The 19813-nt window shown below is 32.8% G+C and overlaps 2 protein-coding genes across 2 annotated transcripts in view; one reads left to right on the forward strand and one right to left on the reverse strand.

Annotated features, from left to right (window-relative positions):
* LOC130904242 (rootletin) overlaps nt 1-19813 on the reverse strand; it is a 66471-nt gene that overhangs the window by 24633 nt on the left and 22025 nt on the right. Inside the window, exons 2-9 of the mRNA XM_057816893.1 lie at nt 9866-9949; nt 8947-9147; nt 7511-7716; nt 5532-5722; nt 5268-5452; nt 4548-4694; nt 4167-4354; nt 2153-2267 (exon numbers count right to left, since the gene is read on the reverse strand). Of these exons, the coding sequence (XP_057672876.1) occupies nt 2153-2267; nt 4167-4354; nt 4548-4694; nt 5268-5452; nt 5532-5722; nt 7511-7716; nt 8947-9147; nt 9866-9919 (1287 nt within the window). The 5' untranslated portion in view covers nt 9920-9949. The remainder of the gene's footprint in view (nt 1-2152; nt 2268-4166; nt 4355-4547; nt 4695-5267; nt 5453-5531; nt 5723-7510; nt 7717-8946; nt 9148-9865; nt 9950-19813) is intronic.
* Nucleotides 19546-19813, forward strand: part of LOC130904243 (TELO2-interacting protein 1 homolog) — a 33027-nt gene continuing 32759 nt past the window's right edge. The window contains exon 1 of the mRNA XM_057816899.1: nt 19546-19603. The gene's annotated coding sequence lies outside the window, so the exon portion shown is untranslated. The remainder of the gene's footprint in view (nt 19604-19813) is intronic.

Here is a 19813-nt window from a genome sequence, read left to right on the forward strand (position 1 = left end):
CTTGGAAAGCTACTGTTATTGTACGTCTGTTCAGTATATGTCATTCATTTGAAGTGTTTTTGCGGAGGGTTCTTCGTCATTACTTTAATATGAAGAAAAATGCTGCCAAAAGTCATCGTATTTTGGTGAAAGTTGATGGTGAACATGCTCTAACTGAACGAACGGGCCAAAAGTGGTTTGCACGATTTAAAAGTGTTGATTTTGGTTTGGAAGACGATGGGCAGCCAAAAAAGTTTGAAGATGGAGACCTGGAAGCATTACTCGATGAAGATTGTTGCCAAACACAAGAAGAGCTCGCAAAATATTTGGGTGTCACTCAAGCAGCCATTTCAAAACGTTTAAAAGCAGCTGGATATATTTAAAAGCAAGGAAAACCTAGAGACGTCGAAAGGTGGTTTAGCGTGTCCGAAGTGCTGCTGGAACACCACAGAAGGAAGTCAATTTTGCATAGGATTGTTACTGGTGATGAAAAATTGATCCATTACGACAACTCCAAGCGCAAAAAATCATATATAAAATCCGGCCAACCAGCCAAATCAACGGCAAAGCCGAATATCCATGGCGCGAAGGTAATGCTCTCTATTTGGTGAGATCAGAAGGGTGTGCTGTATTATGAGCTGCTAATTCCGGGTGAAACCATCAATGGAGAACGCTACCGAACACAATTAATCTGTTTTGAAGAGAACAGTAGCCTAAAACGCCCGATAAGACAAGAGGCAATAATTTTCCATCATGACAACGCTCGGCCCCACGTTGCTATTCCGGTTAAGAACTATTTGGAAAGCAGTGGATGGGAAGTTTTACCTCAGTTTCGCCTCATTGCCTAGACCTTGCCCCTTCTGACTACAATTTGTTCCGGTCGATGCAGAACGCCCTCACTGGAACAGGTTCACATCAGAGCAAGATATCAAAAACTGGCTTGATTCATTTTTGGCTGCCAAGCCGGCGCAGTTCTTTTGGGAGGACATCCATAACCAAATTGCCAGAAAGCAATACTATTGTAGATGTTTTTCTTAAATAAACGTTCAAATTTAAAAAAAAAACCGCACGAATTAACTTGGCTTAAATCATTTTGGAATCTAATAAAACTATGTATCTCGGTAAAGAGTAATATTTCAAAGTTGAATTATGTATTAGTTTCTCAGTTACTTTATGAACAGTTCTGATGAAACACCCTGTTTAAATTGGAATTTTTAATTACCGTTAAAATTTCAGAGAAACATCAAAAAGTCAAATCAATTACAAAAGTGAAAAAACGAAAGTTTTTTTTCTAATTTACCATAAATTGATGTAGTTTTCAAAATAATACCCACTAGGTTTGTCCTTCTGGGTCTTTCCTTTTTAAGTTTTTGTTGTTAAATTGTCTCGATTTTAGGTCTCTTCTAATACTAATTTTATTTTTATAGTCATAAAAGACATAATGCTTTATCGAAATATTTCACTAAACCCCCCAAAAACAAAAAAAGTGATATAATATACCAACTACCTTGTAATTATTATTGTTTACATAGGACAGACATCTCAATATTTAGAAAACAGGTTAAAAGGTCATCAATACAATAAAAAAAACATAAAATGCATTGAAAAAGCATCAAAATAACATTTATTCAATTACGAAAATTCTCGAAACGAAATCAAATACAAGAAAAAACTAATTTTTAGAAATGGTTTATATCCTACATAGGTATAGTTCTATTTTATAAACTATAATGCTACTACGATTCATTTCATTGGTTGCTGTTAAATTTTTTTGACTCAAGTCATATTTTGATAAATATGGTTTAAAACGTTAATTTTTTTTCTGTTTTACAAACTAATTTTCAATCAAAACAGAGTTAAAATCAAGAAAGTTCGGCAATAAAAGTTTGTAATTTCTTCCAATGTGATTAAGTTGCAATTGATAAAACTGCAGGAATTGGTAAATTCATAAATTTTAATAAAACGCAATCATAATTTTAATATGCAAAAAGTGTGTACCAAATCGGTACTTAAAATTCTCACGATTAAAGAAGAAGCTGACAGCAATGTTTGTACTGATTTGTTTTTAGTTTAAATAACCCAAACTTATTCTATTTTCTGATGATATTTAAAACACATTGTCAGTAAAAATTATTTTTTATAAATTAGTAATAAAGATGAGGTGTGAGGTTACCTGTAGTTCATGAATGAATGACTGGTACTTGTGAAGAGCGGCTTGCACAGCTGAAATCGTACTCTCGGCAAAAGCTGCCGGAGAAGTCATACTGCGAGCCGATCTTTTCGGCGATCTACAAAAGAACGATTGTTCTAATGTTATAAATGAAAATGATGATATTGAATTCAAATACTATAAGCTGACTTTCCTTACTAAAGACATTTTATATAAACTTGCTATTATTTTTAACACCTGTCCAACCAACTAAAAATAGGATTAATCAACTAAATACGAACAATTGAAAGTAAGCATCCGTAGAGGGATCTGAATAATTGATATCCTGATGATTAAACTTCAAAATATTGCTCTAATTTTGATTATTGATATTTAACGAATACAAACTATTTAATGTAAGATTATGATCATTCATAAAATATTGATAGGTCCGTCATCGAAACGATACTTATTCCAAACTTCATAATTTCATAACAACACTATACTGTTAGTCTACAGAATCGTAGATGGCTGCTAGGTGGTACCAATTTATAACAGATTAAAATGAACACTCTGTGTCCAAATAATTTCTATAAGTTTGGGCTCGCGATGAGGGTGCAGGGCAATCAACAAGCTGAGAACAAAGAAGAGACAACTCCTTTCATACTTCCACAACCTTTAACAGGTTTCCCAAAAAGCCATCAAGTCACGAATATAAAAAGTGAGAAACATGTAGAAAGACCCCAAGTCTGGAACAGCCGAAGATATTTCTTTCTGATTCTATCAATAGAACCTTTTATAAAGCAAAGAAAAGCTAAAGAGAGTTACTATATGCTCACTGGAAATTGTCAGTTATCACCTGAATAATATCGGAGCTTTTTTCGTTTCACCAAGGAACCAACTACGAGGCCACCAACTAATTTGAACTCCTAATGTGACTATGGCAATTGTGAAACAAACAAATCCTGGTATTGTATGGAATATTATGCATCCGAAGGATTATTTTGACCAAATGGAATAACTACCACACTATCTCATATATCATCAAATTCAACTCATCATCATCAAGTTGGGAGAACATGGTCAAAATCGAGTTTTTGGTATACACTTGAACCATTCAAAAAAGTGAATAAATACATCCGAATCCCCCCAAAAATTTTCCGGCTGTATAGAAAATTCCGGAAAATTTTTTTAGGCCCTCCCGACTTTCTGCATACTATTGACAAAGTTGAGTGAGGAAGTTTAAACTTTACTACTACTTCTGAATGCATGGTACAAAAATTAATGATGTGAAGTCTCAGATCATAATATGTGGAAGAAAAAAAGATACAGCGATTTCAAGATGCGAGTTTCGACTCGAATAGCGCGTGTAAAAATCCTCGCAGCTTAATTCGTTATGGATTATTTTTGTTTTATGGTATTAATAATTTGAGCAAGCACCTCCAAGGTCGAGAAGAAAATATTTTAACAGCTAAAGATAAAGTCAAAGCATTTCACACAAAACTTCGTTTGTGGTCATCCTCTCTGCAAAACAATATATTTGAGTCTTTTCCATGTGTTCAGAAGATAACGCATCAAACTAAAATCTTGTAGTAAGGGTTCACATTCCTTGCCTGATACAGAGCTTGCATAATTTACAAGAGAAACTTTTGACATACTTTCCAGACTTGCACTCTGAAGCTGACAATGGTCGTAGATGGATTTTAAACCTTTTTTTGGACCAGTGAATGGATCTGGCTGATATCACCACAACACTTCATGCTTCTCCAACTCTTCAACAAAAGAAATATTGATTGATTGAGATAGATCACTCATTTTAAATAATACAAGGCCTTCCACACCCGTGTACCGATTTTGAGTTGACGACTGGCATTTGGCCCGTGTGAGGACTCCCACTGTGAAACAAGGTTGCTCGCGACTTCCGTTGACAACTCGAATTCCAAATGAGTCGACCCGTGTGCGGATGGCTTTAGTCTACGTTCTGTCGATATCCTGAATTAAAAGTAAATATACTTACTACTTTTATTTCGCTACTTACTTTTGAGGTAGAGGAGTGCCAGTACTAAGATGTAGATGTGTCGATTGTAACAATTCCATATCTTTATTTTCTGCGTCTTGTATTAGAGCGTGAGCGATATCCCTGAGTGCTCCTTGAAGAATGTCGATTTCTTCTTGCATTTTCATTATTTGACTAGAATTGTGTTCGGCCTCTACGCATCTGTCTTTCTAAAATTAACCTCAATATGAAGATATTCACAGCAGAGATGGTGATATGTATTCATTTTTTTTTTGTTGAGCAATTAAATAAAGCGATAAAGCCCTCTTTTCGTTAGTTAATACTTGCACCAAAAATTTCAACAATTTGCATACTAATAATATATTCATGTAGCAATATATTGTTGAACATTTTTTCACTTACCAATAAGTTTAAATCTCTATTCAACTGTTGAATTTTGTCATCTTTCGTCAGGATTTCGTTGTTTTTAGTTTCCATCTGCAGTTTCAAAGCTTGAAGTTCAGATTTCAAGTCTTCTGCTTCTTGTTCCAACTGATGTTTTTCCTTGCCCTAAAACATTTTGTGTACACAAGCTTCTGATACAAATCTCATCTTATAAAACAAGTATTTACAGTGTAATGTCTACCTATATTTTGTATATGTATTCAGACCACTTTCCATGATGATCTCAAAAGAAAACAGAAAGATCAGGATTGATTTGCCAGTTGCAAACCCAACAATAAGATTTACTAAAAGAAATGTGACCAAAGAATAATAAAGAGATCTCATAAGTAAATTTATAGAGAAGATCCCACATATATTTAAGTACAATCAAAAAAAAAAAGTTAAGACACTGAATAAATAAAAGAAATACCTCTGAATGAGTAAGTATATATAAATTTAAATACTTCAATAATTGTTTGTTGATTGATTCAACTATTAGCTTTAAAATCTGGTGTGACGTGTGGTTGCACTGGACTCAATTTCTTACAGATTTGGTATTTTTAATTTCTTCGACGACTGGTTATTGGAGTAATATCAAGCAATTTGGATTCACTTGGTTCTGTAGATTACATCTAATTGTTTCTTTGTAGAAGACATTAAACTCAAGATAATTGCTTTCCTTTACTTGTTTTCACTTACTCCAAATATATTTTCAGTTAACAAATTTGTATCCATTCTGCTGCACGCCATTATCATTTCTTTTCCAATACTAGTAACGTCGTATTTAATTTTCGTGATGTCTCTTTCAGTGTTAGTTTGTATTTCGTTGTACAGTCTCTTTATACCAACTACGTCTTTCCAAAGATTTAATAACCTGTTGTGTTCTGAAAATATAAAAAATTACACCTCGATGTTCATAAATATAGATTATTAAAGTGTATTTAGATCGTTCCGCAAGCCCACCTGTGCTATAATAATCATTAAAAGCTTGTTCTTCATCTTTCCATTCGTCCTCTTTAAGCGACATTTCTTCTCGAAGGTTTTCCCAATCATTAGTTAGTTTTTGTAAATCTGCAGTCAAGGCCTCATTCGTATTATGAGATTCTTCAAGTTGTTCTCTAAGCGATATGTTGAGCTGCATTAATCTGTCTGATCTAAAAAATACGATTTCAAAAATGAGAATTAGACCAGAAATTGATCTAACAGATCAATTAGATCTAACATCTAACAGAATTAAAACGATATAAAAGTACAGTCTGATTCTTCATTGTGTACGTTGTTTACTAAGATGCCTCCGACAATCGTGAGTCCCGCCGATTGTGAAGTACGATTTCTTAGTGCTAAAGGCGTAAAACCGAACGATATTCATCGTGAGATTTGTGAAGTTTACGGACAAAACATTATGAGTGATGGAATGGTGAGGAAATGGGTCAGTGCAGGGTATCGTTTTGCTGCATGACAATGCCCCTCCACATGTAGCTAATCAGACCAAATCTTTTCAATGGGAAACTCTAGATCATCCTCCCTACAGCTCTGATTTGGCGCCCAGCGACTACCATTTGCACTTGAAGAAACACCTGGGCGGTCAGCGTCTTCAAGACGATAACGAAGTCAAAACAGTTGTGATACAGTGGTTAACAGGTGGAGGAGGGTATTCAAAAACTGGTGACACGTTATGACAAGTGCCTCAATATTCACGGAAATTATGTAGAAAAGTAGATTAAGGTACAGGCTTTCATGTGAAAATAAAATTATTGCGATATCTTTACACTTCTTTTTTTGATTCCAAAACGGTACTTACTTAAAAAATATGCCTCGTAATTAACAGTGTTATTTGTTTTTTGAGGATCATTGGTATAATTTCGGAAGTTTAGTTAGACTTTTTTGGGTTCGTGGGAACTGCATTTGCTAAATACATATTGTATGAATGTGAGTTCTTTATGGGTAGTTGCAATATGGGAATCATTTTCTAATATAAAATCTAATAAACTAAAAATGTAATTCGTCAGCTGCGTTATAAGTACATGAAAACATTCGAAACATTAGCGTCGGTGAAATCGTTACTAGTAGTGTTTGTACGAGAAATAGGTATTGAGTTGTTAACACTATTATTGAAACATAAAAATCAACAATTATTTGGTAAAATTGAAATAAACACGATCCCAAATTTGATAGTTTTTATACATTAGATCTTTTGGACCAAATCTGAATGAAATCAAAGTATATATGAAACAGGAATTTGAGATTTAGGTTAAAGGAAAGTTAAGGAATAGAAATAGATCACAACAGAGAGTTAGGAATACTTAAAATCAGTCAGATATGATATTTACCAGGAATTTGGAAAGATTTGGTTTTGAGAACACAACACATCTACCGTTCAATCCAAAGCTAAGAATATTATCAAATACTAAGGTTATCCATTGAAACAAATAATAGGATGTCTTATATTTTTGTCAAAAAATGCTTCGTCTTGAAATCGTTGTCTATAACACTTGACTCGTGGTCTGTACGTAACACATTTGGAGTTCAGTCAAATATTAACATGTAGGGATTGGTTATTATTTATTATTTTTATTTTGTATTGTCTTTGTTAAATATAATACTTGTCCAATTATTACTGTACCAATCGAAACTATCCCCTATTATAAGGACAGTCAGCATCTATAGATTTATTGACTCGATATAAACACGACTCTTGATCGCGAAGAAACAAATAGTACCCAGTAGATGAAAGAATTTTCCATTAGGTAAACTGTGGGAGTAAACTTTCTCGAATTTAAATGTAAAACTATACCAGAAAGGATAAGAAAAGTCTTTGTTTCAACTCCAGTTTTACGTATTTCCTTACTGTTGGCGTTTAAACAACTTTCAGTTGAAGAAATCTTAGATGTAGCAGTTATGTGGTTTTAACTGTCCTTAAATAATATCCGGCATTTACTTACTTTCTGCGTTCTTCTTGCAGACGTTGTAGAGCTGTATCTAAATCGTTTATCCTTTCTTCCCGCACTTCCCGTAAATGTTGTTGAGCTTGTTCCACTGCAGAACTTGGGACGTGTGTTGATACTGGATAAACTGGTTGGTCTGCATATACTGGATTTTGAGACATTTGCGCTTCCAAGTCGGCGCATCTTTTTTTATATTGTAGTACCTAAAATTATAAAAAAATTACTATACTAGACTTATAACTGTGTGTGTGTATGTGTGTGAAAGAAAATGGCTTGGAATCTAGTCCATCGGCCGCAGAATTTTTCAATGATACTAATTAAATATTAATTTTAATATCTTTGATAAAATTTACTAATAGATCTAAAGTTTGTCGGTTATCTATGCTTAAAAAGTGTGAGGTTTAACAAGTAATTGCAACAAATTGTTTGTTTTATGAATAAGATTGCTGCATCCGAAAAAAATGTGATCGAGATCAACGCAAAAATTATCATCGCAGGTACAGGCTGATGATTGTATAATACCCATGACCAGTCTTCATTCTAAGTATACTTGCTGAGTAAAATTTCGAAGTTGTGTATTTGAAAATATAGTTCGGGGGTGAGGATAAAGTAGGATAAATTTGAAAATAGGTGTTATTTAAGGATCGTGAGGCAGTATCCCAGTGTTTCTGCCAGGATACGTACATTTTATATTTTATTGAATTAATCGCATCTCTTCCTGTATATACGTTACAAAAAACTCCATTTAGTACTGAATCTTTTGCAAATCGATCAGCTGTTTCATTACCATGTCCTTTAACCCATATGAATGTTATACTCAAATTTAATAATATAGTTTTGATGTCACATAAAATAGGACAATTCATTCTTTCGAGATAAGTTTCTTTTATGGCACACAGTGCTGATTTAGAGTCAGATAAAATCGCACCCCCATCTTTTTTATTTGACTTCAACCAGGAAAAACCCTGTAAGATAGCATCCAGCTCCAACCGTCGTCTTAGATCCATCAGTACATATTATGGTTTTGTCAGCAAACTCTGGTAGTATGGGTTTTAGAAAGGATCGAGTTAATGCGACTAGATTCCGTGTAATTATGGATTATGACTTTGTGGACTTTAAATATAGCTTGATAAGGAATATTATACATCGATTCTGTTGGTTTTGTATATCTTATTGAATTCATTAGTTTGAATAAAAGCTTCTGCAAGTGGAGGTGTGTTTTTAATCCTCCGATATCGATTTGTGAGGTTTTCTGTGGATGTACTACATAAATTGTTTATCGTGTCTGCCCTGAGGGTTTCAAGTTTAATTAAATATTTCTGAGGCAATAATTGCCACCGTATAAACAAAGGAGGTTCGTTACATTCTGCCAATAAAACTAAGACTAATAACTAGTTTCATATTTTCATTATTAACTATTTATAAAATTTTACCTTGGCTTGCAATCTACTGACGAGTGCTGCTTGATTCTGTTGGGCTTGCTTGTAAGTGTCCAAGCGTTTTCTGTACAAAGATGCTTCGTCTTGAAGACGTTGTCTAAGATCCTTGGACATTATATCTTCGTCGCTGCTTCCTCCGCCGCCATCCCCACGCAACCGACCGCTATCCGTCCTACCTCCACTAACACTACTTGACTGCAAATTTCATAATAAAGCCAATATTTTTAGTAACATACTCAAAAATCACATACACAAAGCAGGTAAACCAAGAAAAAAGCATAGATAGAGACCAAGGAGGCAATGGATTAACTAGATAAAGAAAATAGGACAGAATAAAGGAAAACTTGTGCAGGAAATGAAAGTTTTTGTGAAAATGAAGATAGAAATAAATAAGTTTATTGACAAAGAGTTGTTCAAAAAAATAGTACCAAAGTCTAATGAAATACAAGTTTACAAATCAAAAATTGAAATTGTTTTCTCGACTCATCGACAATATTGATAATTTCATCATCATCTTCGTCGAGTTCATCAAATTTGAAGTGCAAATCCTCATTTATTTTACCAAAACCTTTGATAATATCATAAAAATGCGAACAATTTGAAAAAGTTAGATTGGGATACTCCGTTTCATGTTAAACTAGTCAAGTTTAAACTGTCACCGCCGTTAACGTTTAAACCGAATTTTGTCGGTAAACGCCATCTATAAAACGTGAAAAAAAGGTAGTTTAAACCGGAGTTCATCAAAGACATGAGCTAAATCAAGATCTACTATATTCTTGAAAGAAAAGGCATAAATATATAATAACACGACTCCAATGCAACAAATTGTTTGTTAAAGAAAAACTTTCATCAATAAACTTCTCTAATATTTTTGAATAATTTAGATTTCGCTTTAATAAGAAAACATACGTACGTCTGTTCTAGATTTTGGTCGGTAGAGTGCTGTTGGTGGCCTTCTGCCTTCCATTCTAGACGTGTCTGACTTCTTAACCGTTGGCTACAACAATTGAATCAAGATATCATTAACTATTATTAAATTGGTAGCGAAAATTCTGATTTTTTTAAAAGTTTATGGTTTTCGAGTATGGTCCCAGAAGTACCAACAAAGAAAACAAAAAATTTTGGAAATAAATATATTTATTATACACTTTTCCCAGCCAGGTTCAATATTTTATAATAAGAATCGTCAAGCTCTTCAAAATCACCTCTCCATTGTTGGAAAATCTTTGACCAACGGGTCATTTTTTCAAATCTGTTAACAGAAAATAATCCGAGGGGGTTAAATCTGGCGAATAGGGTGCATGAGGTAGCAATTCAAACTTAAAATTCGTTAATTTTGGCCATCACAATAACGGATGTGTGAGCTGATAAATAGTCTTGCTGGAACAACCCTTTTTAGCCAACTGCGGCCATTTTTCCTTGATTTCTTCGCTCAAACGTGGCAACAAAGTTTGCATAATACTCGCAGTTGATAGTTTTCGCTTTTTCAAGATAGTCAATGAAAATTATCCCATGCACATCTCAAAAAACCGACGCCATGCAGATGGAATAGTCTTTGCCTTCTTTGGAGCCGGCTCTCCATTTTTAATCCATTGTTTTGATTATCCTTTTGTTTCGGTTGTGAAGTATGCACATTTTGGCTTTATTTCTATGAAACATTGCCAAATACTCGATGGAAACATCTTCAAGACGCTGTTTTTGTTTTATTGTGAGCAAACGCGGCACCCATCTTGCACATAGCTTCCTCGTGTCAAACTTTCAGTTATCATGCGATGTACCGCACTTTTTGGAATGCCTACTAGGTCTTCTAGCTCGCGCACTTTCAGTCAACGATCATCCAGTATCGCTCTGTGGATTTTCTTCAAAATTTTTGGAGTCGTCACTTCATTTGGTCGACAACTGCGATGATGGTCATCTCGGGTCTTACGGCCTCGATTAAACTCTACCAAATTTTACTGTTGTTACTCTGTCTCAGCCAGAGTTAAATGTAGTTCAGCTTTTATATTGGTTATCCAAATAAAAGTATTGTATCACATAGCGATTACCATGTTTACAAATTCTCTGAGAACGTTGGCGGCTCCAAACTTGAAACATATGCTGTATAGATTGTGTACTTTCAAGCAGCTACTACCATCTCTACCTCATGTCAGGTAAGGTCTTCTGGGACCATCCTCGTAATGAAAGGGATCGATCACATTGAAGAAAACAAGTCTAAAAAAATTGACAGATAAAAAGATTTCGATGGCACGAAATAAATTGTAAGCTAGCGTTCGTTAATAACAATTTCGCACAAACTCAAAATAAATATTATATATAGTAATGTAAAAAAAGTTTTTTGACAGCTTTTGGACAATTCCGATATAAGAAGGAAATTAATTAACATTTAATCTGAGATTTTCGACTTACCTCTTTTTAATTATCACTCATTATTAAATTGAAAATTATACTTGACAACTGATTCCGAAATTTGATATACTTAAGTTGGAACCATATAGAAAACTTTTTTATTAGTGGTTTTATGAAAAAAAGTTATACTTGATAAAAAGTTCTGCATGGTCCAAAAGTTAAAATGCAACCATCATATATAAATTTTTCAAAGTAGTATACGAGGTTTGTCGAAAAATTTGAATTTTGTGCAAGAGTATCTGGGTGATTCCGTTCTAACTGTGATATTCAATGTCCTGTATTGTTTTTTTGTACTAGTCATTAATTAATAATCAATTAATAAAAATTTTGTGTTAATTGAATAATTCTTAAGATATTTAAACATTATTTTTATACAATATAACTTGCCACTTAAAGAAAACTTATACTACATCACTTGAATGTCAGTACCGTGTCATGTCCATTCCTAGAATTTACCGATAAATTATTAATTTTTTTTGTCGTAACAAATGATTTAAACTAATTACCTTATAAATTCTAATGTTTATGATCAAACTGAGGAAAATTGATGCACTTGTTGTTTAATATCTTAAGTTACCATGTCAGTACCGTGTCATGTCCATTCCTAGAATTTACCGATAAATTATTAATTTTTTTTGTCGTAACAAATGATTTAAACTAATTACCTTATAAATTCTAATGTTTATGATCAAACTGAGGAAAATTTATGCACTTGTTGTTTAATATCTTAAGTTACCATGTCAGTACCGTGGATAAATGAGTCAGTACCGTGGAACTCAAAATCCGACATTTGTGTCTTGCTCGTGATACTTTGAAGTTGTAGTAAATTCCTCTTAGAGTTTTATTTTTACAGTAAAATAGATGAATAATATGCATAAAAAAGTTAGAAAAGTTAAATTTTAAAATCTTGAAATTTTGAATACAAAAAATCACAGTTAGAACGGAATCACCCATCTATATTTTTTACAATTCAGAAAAATGTTACAAAGTAAATTTGTTTAGAATTAAAAGTTATATTTAAATATGCAATTACAGTTATATATTATATATTATAAAAGAATAATGAAACACCAACGTTCCATGCGTTTAAATAATTTGTGTTTGTTTAATGCACTTACTCTTGGCATATTTTTCACTTTTTCGTGCGTATCTTCACCTATTTCAACAACTGCAGGAAGCGGTGGTCTAGGCGGCGGAGTAAGAGACGCGTCGCGTCCAAAGTCGAGTCGCGGTTTAAAGAGACGCTCGTCGTCGTCGACGTAATATGACGGTGTGCCGTCGGCGATGTAGACGGGAGCGCGGGAACCAGCAGGAAGTTGCCACAACATTTCCCCCCTGTCATTCGACCGCCCCACTTACCCACAAAATGCCCTTTTTATTCCCCTAGCCAGTGTGTTTGTGTTTCAGCACGCAAACACGAATTCGGAATTTTAGTCCTAGTTTTAGATAAGCCTTGTATAATATATACGGGAGATTTCGTTGATGTAATTCATTATTTACATTTTTCGAAAAACACAAAACTGAAAATTCTTCAGTTATATTAGAAAGTTGAGTTAATTTAATAGCAAGATCGTATTTGATCAAAACGTACAGACTTGCCAAATTGATTTTATGACTAAGAACTAAGTCCTTTTCGGTATGTAAGCCTTCAAAACACAAGAACTTTCGATTTCCTAAGAAATATCTTCGTACAAATTATTTTCCCCTGATTTATATTGTAAAAACACGCAGATATTTAAGGGAAAATTATGAGCACGATTATTACTAAAGTTAAATGTAAGGTTTGAGAGTTTGAAAATGAAAATGGACCAATCATCAACATCGATACAAGAAAACGTTAAAGGTGGATATCAAAATGTAAGAAAAAACGGATGCATTTTAATATTTCTAATTCTATACATTTCTACATACATAGTCGGATCAAATTGAACCTGGAATGGTGTATTTAAGCTGCGCGCGTGAATGGAATAGATAACATTTTTTTTTCTAAATTGGTACAACTTTTTTTGATGTTTTTGTAAAGTTTGTCAGCTGCTTTTTGATAAATTCTTCTGATTATACGTGAAAATGTTCTAGAAATATTTTGGGGAATCTACTGAATCGCGCACGCAAGTAATGAAGTCCGTCTCAAAATTTGTTGGTGAATGTTTTGAATGTGAAACGTGTCAAGTAAATACTAGACGAAAAAAGCCAGATACAAAAAAATATGAAATTTTAAACAGAAATTAGGAATATAAAACAATTGTGGTCAGAAACGCAAAGTGTGTACTTATAGGCTTTTAATAAAATCAGTTTTTGAATTTGGAATTTGTATTCGATAGAGTCGATGGCCTTTCTTGTAACGTATTATTTCTGGAGTAATTGATCATAATATTTAATTCACTGAAAGATTAAAAAATTATTATTACTAGAGAAAAAAAAATTCCCCAGAGAAAAATTGTTTTAATGAAGTTATTCCATTAAAGAGTTTTTTCTACGCCCATGTATGTAAACGTCAAAAATCGCACTGTCAATATTCCTTGTAAATGACATTTAACAATAACATCCACGTAGAAGAAAACTTCTTGGCTTAATTAAATTACAATCAAATTTTTATTTACGTAAGACTTTATTTGATCTATTTACACAAATTTAGTCAGTTAAAAAACATAAAAACTTTTAACGAGATATATTTAGGATTAAAAGAGTGATGCCCCCAAATGTAGGCAGCACATTATGCAATTTCTTTAAAAATAGCGGAGAAAAAGTATAGTACGTTACACGAGATGTAAGCCCATTACGCACTCTTAAATTTTTTCACTTCCTGCATTGGGTTACTTACAACTCTTGTTACGTAATATACTATTATACCGTATATATTTTCCAAGTTATTTTCTTTTTCCTTACTTTAACTTAATATCTAAGACAATGCAGGCTTTCATAAGGTATAAAACTCGTTTAGACAACAGAACATTCAATAACCCACTTTAAAAGGGATCAGTTATAGCACCAAACAGATACTTTTCTAACCACAAAAACGTATCGGATTAACATCAAGACACGGCTAATTCCAAACTGATTGTATCGAAATTTTACGTTACTATACGTATAGCAAATCATTTATCAAAGCTTTTGAAGAAAAATATCCGATGAAAACCTCCCTCATCGATTTATATTCACAAGAATACGGCCATTGTAGGACCTCGAATTGTGAATCTTTATTTACGAATTAAGCAGTATCAAAAATTTACTTATAAACTGAATTACCTAATATTTTTGACGAAAAAATTATTTGAATGGATTAATTATGTTTAATAGAATAATGAAACACAAGTTTTATATAAATACTTGAAAATGAAAATGTATGAAATGAGAATTACAAAACTATTTTGATCAAAATCTTTGAATTTTCGTTTTATTGGTATGGTTTTATTATATATATGGTTTATATGGTTATATTGTTACGAATAAATCCACGACCTAGGCCGTGAAGCCGGCCCTGTCCGGTTATAATAGAGCTCTAAAATTTGGCGAAATCGGCGGCGACTTTGACGCTTTTTTTTTAAATAGCGACGAGTTATTTATGTTATTTTTTATACCTTATTTTTAGGAAGGACTTTTTATTTATTGTTTATTTTCTAGAATTTTTGAGAATTTCGTTTTTAGTATATAAAGAAGTTTGTTTAACAGAGCTAGTTGGTTTATAATTAAAATTCATAATGAACCGAACGATATAGAAAAGTAATCGTTGAAATAAAATGAATTATATAAGTTAGTTAAGTTTTAGTGATAAGTTAATTATTATAAGTTAGTTAAGTGTGCGTATAGTGTATAAATAAATTGGTACGTAAAGGACAATAGAAATAGTATAAATAAATAAGAAAAATTACATATTATCTGCATCATTTAAATTTGTTTTTGGGTTTTTTTAATACTTCAGATTTACTTGAACATAGAGAGATTTAGGAGTGCCAAAACAATCAAAATACAATAAAACACAAAGGTTCGACAAACCCAACAACTTCTAGGGTATATTAACTAGGCGGAAGTTATTGAAAAGTTGCCCATATTTCTTTGAAAGACATATGATTAAGTTTTTTAGCCCTGTCTCAAAAGTTTTCTCGGTAATTATGCAGTTTAACCCCCTCACCACCGATCACCTTGAAATTTTACTTCTACTATTGTACAGTTCTTCCCGTTTTGTCGATTTCCATATGTGAAAACTCCTACGTCTAAATTTAAACATATCGTAATTTATTGACGACGCAGCTTGGTTTAATTATTAAATAGTATTGAATGAGATAAATATGAAATTCGTGTATTGTCAAGACATTATTGAAAACGGAAGTTCAAAGTAGTCGTGACCTTAAAGAGAAATTTGAGTGAAGCACAAAGTTAATGCGCGTTCACGCTCAGAGGTCATCCACCTGCGAGGGAGGCAGTAGAAAATCATCCTAGTACCAACACTCACCGATTATTGCACTCCCTTGGACCTTCCAAAGATACTATTTAATTTAATATTTCTATCTGCCAATTGCTGGTTGAAAAATGTCAAACTTTTAAACTTGTTTTGCTTTTTTTATGATTAACAGTAAATTATGTATCTAGTAAATATAAAATCAAAATAAACATCTGTTACCAGTCGTGATAAATGATCAGGATTATACGATTAAAGAAGTTATAATTTTTTTCCCAACAAACGATTATCCTGCTGGTATTGTCATGCAACTATCCTTAAATTCTCTATCTTTCGAAATGTGTGAAACAATTTTTACAAGAGACAGCGCCGAACGGTACGGCGAGATACAGTCGATTTTGATTTTAAATCACTCTCCATCGATAGTAGACAAATTATACGTTTAATTGACAAGACAAGAACCGAAATAATGAAGAGTTTATTTTTTGTACCACCTTTATAGAATTGATACATTCCAAATGTTGTACAACATCAATATATTCACGTTGGGTTCATAGATGTAATACCAATTTATATCCTTACTAGTACTAGTACTAGTATAATATTATGAATGTGAAAGCGTGGATGTTTGTTACGCTTTCACGCAAAAACTACTCGAAGAATTATCATGAAACATAAAAAAAATTTTGTCAACAAATATCAACATTTTGCTACCTCAGCGCCATCTAACATACAGTAATGAAGTTCAATCCAATCCAATTCAATTGACTATAGTTTCCTCTGTTTGGAATTTTTGAGGTTAGGTACCATTGTTATTGTACTTCATATCCTATCGAGTTTTTAAATTCCCTTGAACTGTCAGGTGTCATAAACTTCAATTAAAACTTAATGTGTTTACGTGTATCTAATTTATTATTTACACATATTTGCACCCAAAGAAAAAACTTATAATCTACAAAAATATTCTAGATTAATACTCAGCATTTTATCTTTTTAATTGTTAGAATGCAAAACTATTTATTTTTGTTACAGGAAAATATGTTTTAAAATTTTATTTCAATAAAGCGTGTTTTGAAACTTCATTGTACAGGTATGTAGTAGTAGTCCGAGAATAGTAAAATATACCCTCATCTGTTATTATTTAGAAATACTTAGACTTTAGAGATTCATTCAACTAACTATCGTAGGAAATGTGGTCAAAATTTGATAGTATTTTGAAAGATTGTAGATTTGTGTTGACCTCTATCTCTTAGTCCGGGTACTTATTGATTCATATAATATCTATAGTTCGAACAAATATCAAAAATTGTGGTACAATATATTTAAAACACGTATAAATGTACTAGCTGCAAAAACTCTGGAACTGAATCCAAGAAAGGTTCTTATGAAGAAAAACTTGAAAATCCCACTCTACTTTCTCTAAGATCTTTTTTGCTAATGGAAAAGGCAAGAAATGACCGTCATTTTAATCGTCACGAAAGCAAACCAGCATCCAGCTTCCGCAACTTCTTGAAATGATAAAAAATTAACACGTGGTCTTACTCCATGTGGATATGAATACAGCTTGAATTTTCTTTATTTCTATAAAAGAACTAAGACTATACAAACAAAAAGTAATAAACAATTTTTTGTATACATTTTTTTTTATTATTATTATGGATTTTAGTGACTGTTTTGTTTACTAAAGCAGACGAGATGTTGCCATATATTTATCTATTATAATAATTAATAAATTTTATGCCTTTGTGGGAATATATAGTACTAAGCACATATAATAACATAGAATATCGGTTAACGGCGACTGGCACGATCTGAACGGGGGAGTCGGGCTAACAAATAGGGATGAACCACATATCGAACGAGATTTATCCGGAGATAGCCAACACGGTGTTAGACTAAGACCTCATTTTCATAGTTGAGCGTCGTAAACATCATTTTCGATTGCTTCAATTTATAAACACTTTTATATTTCTTTCTGTAACGGAAAAATCGTCTGTCGATATTCGAAATTTCGCAAATAGAGCTCATTCTCGCCGCATGGGATACAGGACAAGATTTTTGTAATTTGGAAACTTGTAATTTTAGAAACATCCAACATAATTTCTTATCTTTTATCGTATAAAAAGTGAGCAACTCAATTGCAGACAGAACTTACCACTTGAGGATGATGGTATCGAACGTAAGGATGACGATCTGAAATCGAATATCGAAGAATCGATTCCTCGTACCAAATAAATCGATATTTTAAACCGAATCGACTCATTGAAAATCGACTTTCCTTTTATTTGAACATTATTTATCACATTTATCATTAGCCGTGATGTATATGAGTATCATTTGGAATCATTTGTTCCTTGTTGTACTTACTAAACTTTGATCGTAAGATTATTATCCTTTCCAGAATCGAAAAAATCCCAAAAAAAAACATTTGAGTGATACAACCCTGACACAAATCTAGAGTAAAATATTATATATTATGTACATAAAGTGACTAGAAATACTGTTACGAACTCGTCCCCGACATGGGCCGTGAAGCCGGATCTCTTCGGTTACAATGAGAGTCTTAAATTTGAGTTTTTTTAATATATCATAACGGCGTTTTGTTTACATTTTTTTTCCAACTAATTTCTAAGAAGGTCTTGTTATTTATTTGTTTTTGTTGGTTTACTTTATAGAATTCTAGAAATGTCGTTTCTGCAATATATTCGAGCTTGTTTAGAGACGAGAGTTAGTTTATAATAAAAAGTCATAGTGGTTTAGCGTGGACATTAATTACAAATAAAATCATCTGTCAAAGTTATTGAAGAGAGAATCAAAAATTATTTCACAGTGTAAAGAAATCGTTCCCCATTCCCCATTGCATGACTCCTTCAGTTATAGCTGGTGTTTGTTTGTCAATATCTTACTGGACGCTGTATTTTGAATGTTCCTTGGGCGGTTCACATAAACAGACGATTTTTAAAAAACCCAGAGGTACAAATACGGAAATTTGCCACTGCAAATCGCCACCGATTGAGATGGGGCATTGTGAGAAGTGTTCATAAAACATCTTCCCATCTTCTTAGAACCAATTAACCCCTATGTCCAAATCATCTAGTCGAGAGAAAATTCGTGCCGGTCCGAATTTACTTTCATTTTCCTCAAATAACCAATAATTACAGCTGAGGAAATTGCACGCCAAATACAAACGCCTTTCATGCAATTGTTGAGAATTGGTACCAGCCAAGAAGCGCATTTTTTGTTCAATCACAGACCCACACAATGGAAAAAACAATAGTATTCTCAGGAAAGACATCCAAAAGATTCCCATAAGCGTTCCTTTGAGATTTGTAGTCATTTTTTGCTCAATTTTCTGCAACATTAAAGCCCTCAAGCCTCAATGTTCACTGGTGATCTAATTGGCCGAAGGACTCCAATTCCAGTGACTCACTTAACAATTGATTTCCGGACCTGAAGAGGAACTAAATTGGAACGACTCTGAAAGGCGCGCATTTCAAAAAAGGAAATTATGCTTTCGCACCCTGTATTTCTAGTAATTATTTTTATGGTATTGAGAGGAAATTTCCATTGAATATGTAGTTAATTAAAAGAAATAGATCTTTTTGAATAATAATTAATGATGCAATTATAAATAAACTATAATATTGCATTTATCTTATCCTACTTAGTGTATTGAGAAAAATTCCGCTATAATTGCAGTGACTTTAAAAATACGAATTTTTGATAAAACTGATGACCTTAGGAATATTTTTTTTCTCAAAATTTATCAGCATTCTTGAGTGTGTTCAGTTATATAAGAGCCAAAAATCAAAGTACATTTAAATCGTAAAAATTTACACAACAAAAAAGGTAAGTCACTACTTTCTGTAAGTGTATTAATATTTGAAAATGTTTTTAATGAATGTACAAAACTTTTACAAAGTAAAATATATGGAAGTGAACAAATAATTCATGCTTCTAGAAAGATCGCTTTCTAGAACTCGTCCACGACATGGACCGTGAACCCGGTTCTGTTCGATTATGTTGAAAGAATTTAAAGTTTGGTAGATGAGGGAATCC

The sequence above is a fragment of the Diorhabda carinulata genome, chromosome 2 (assembly GCF_026250575.1).
Source record: "Diorhabda carinulata isolate Delta chromosome 2, icDioCari1.1, whole genome shotgun sequence".
Taxonomy (NCBI): domain Eukaryota; kingdom Metazoa; phylum Arthropoda; class Insecta; order Coleoptera; family Chrysomelidae; genus Diorhabda; species Diorhabda carinulata.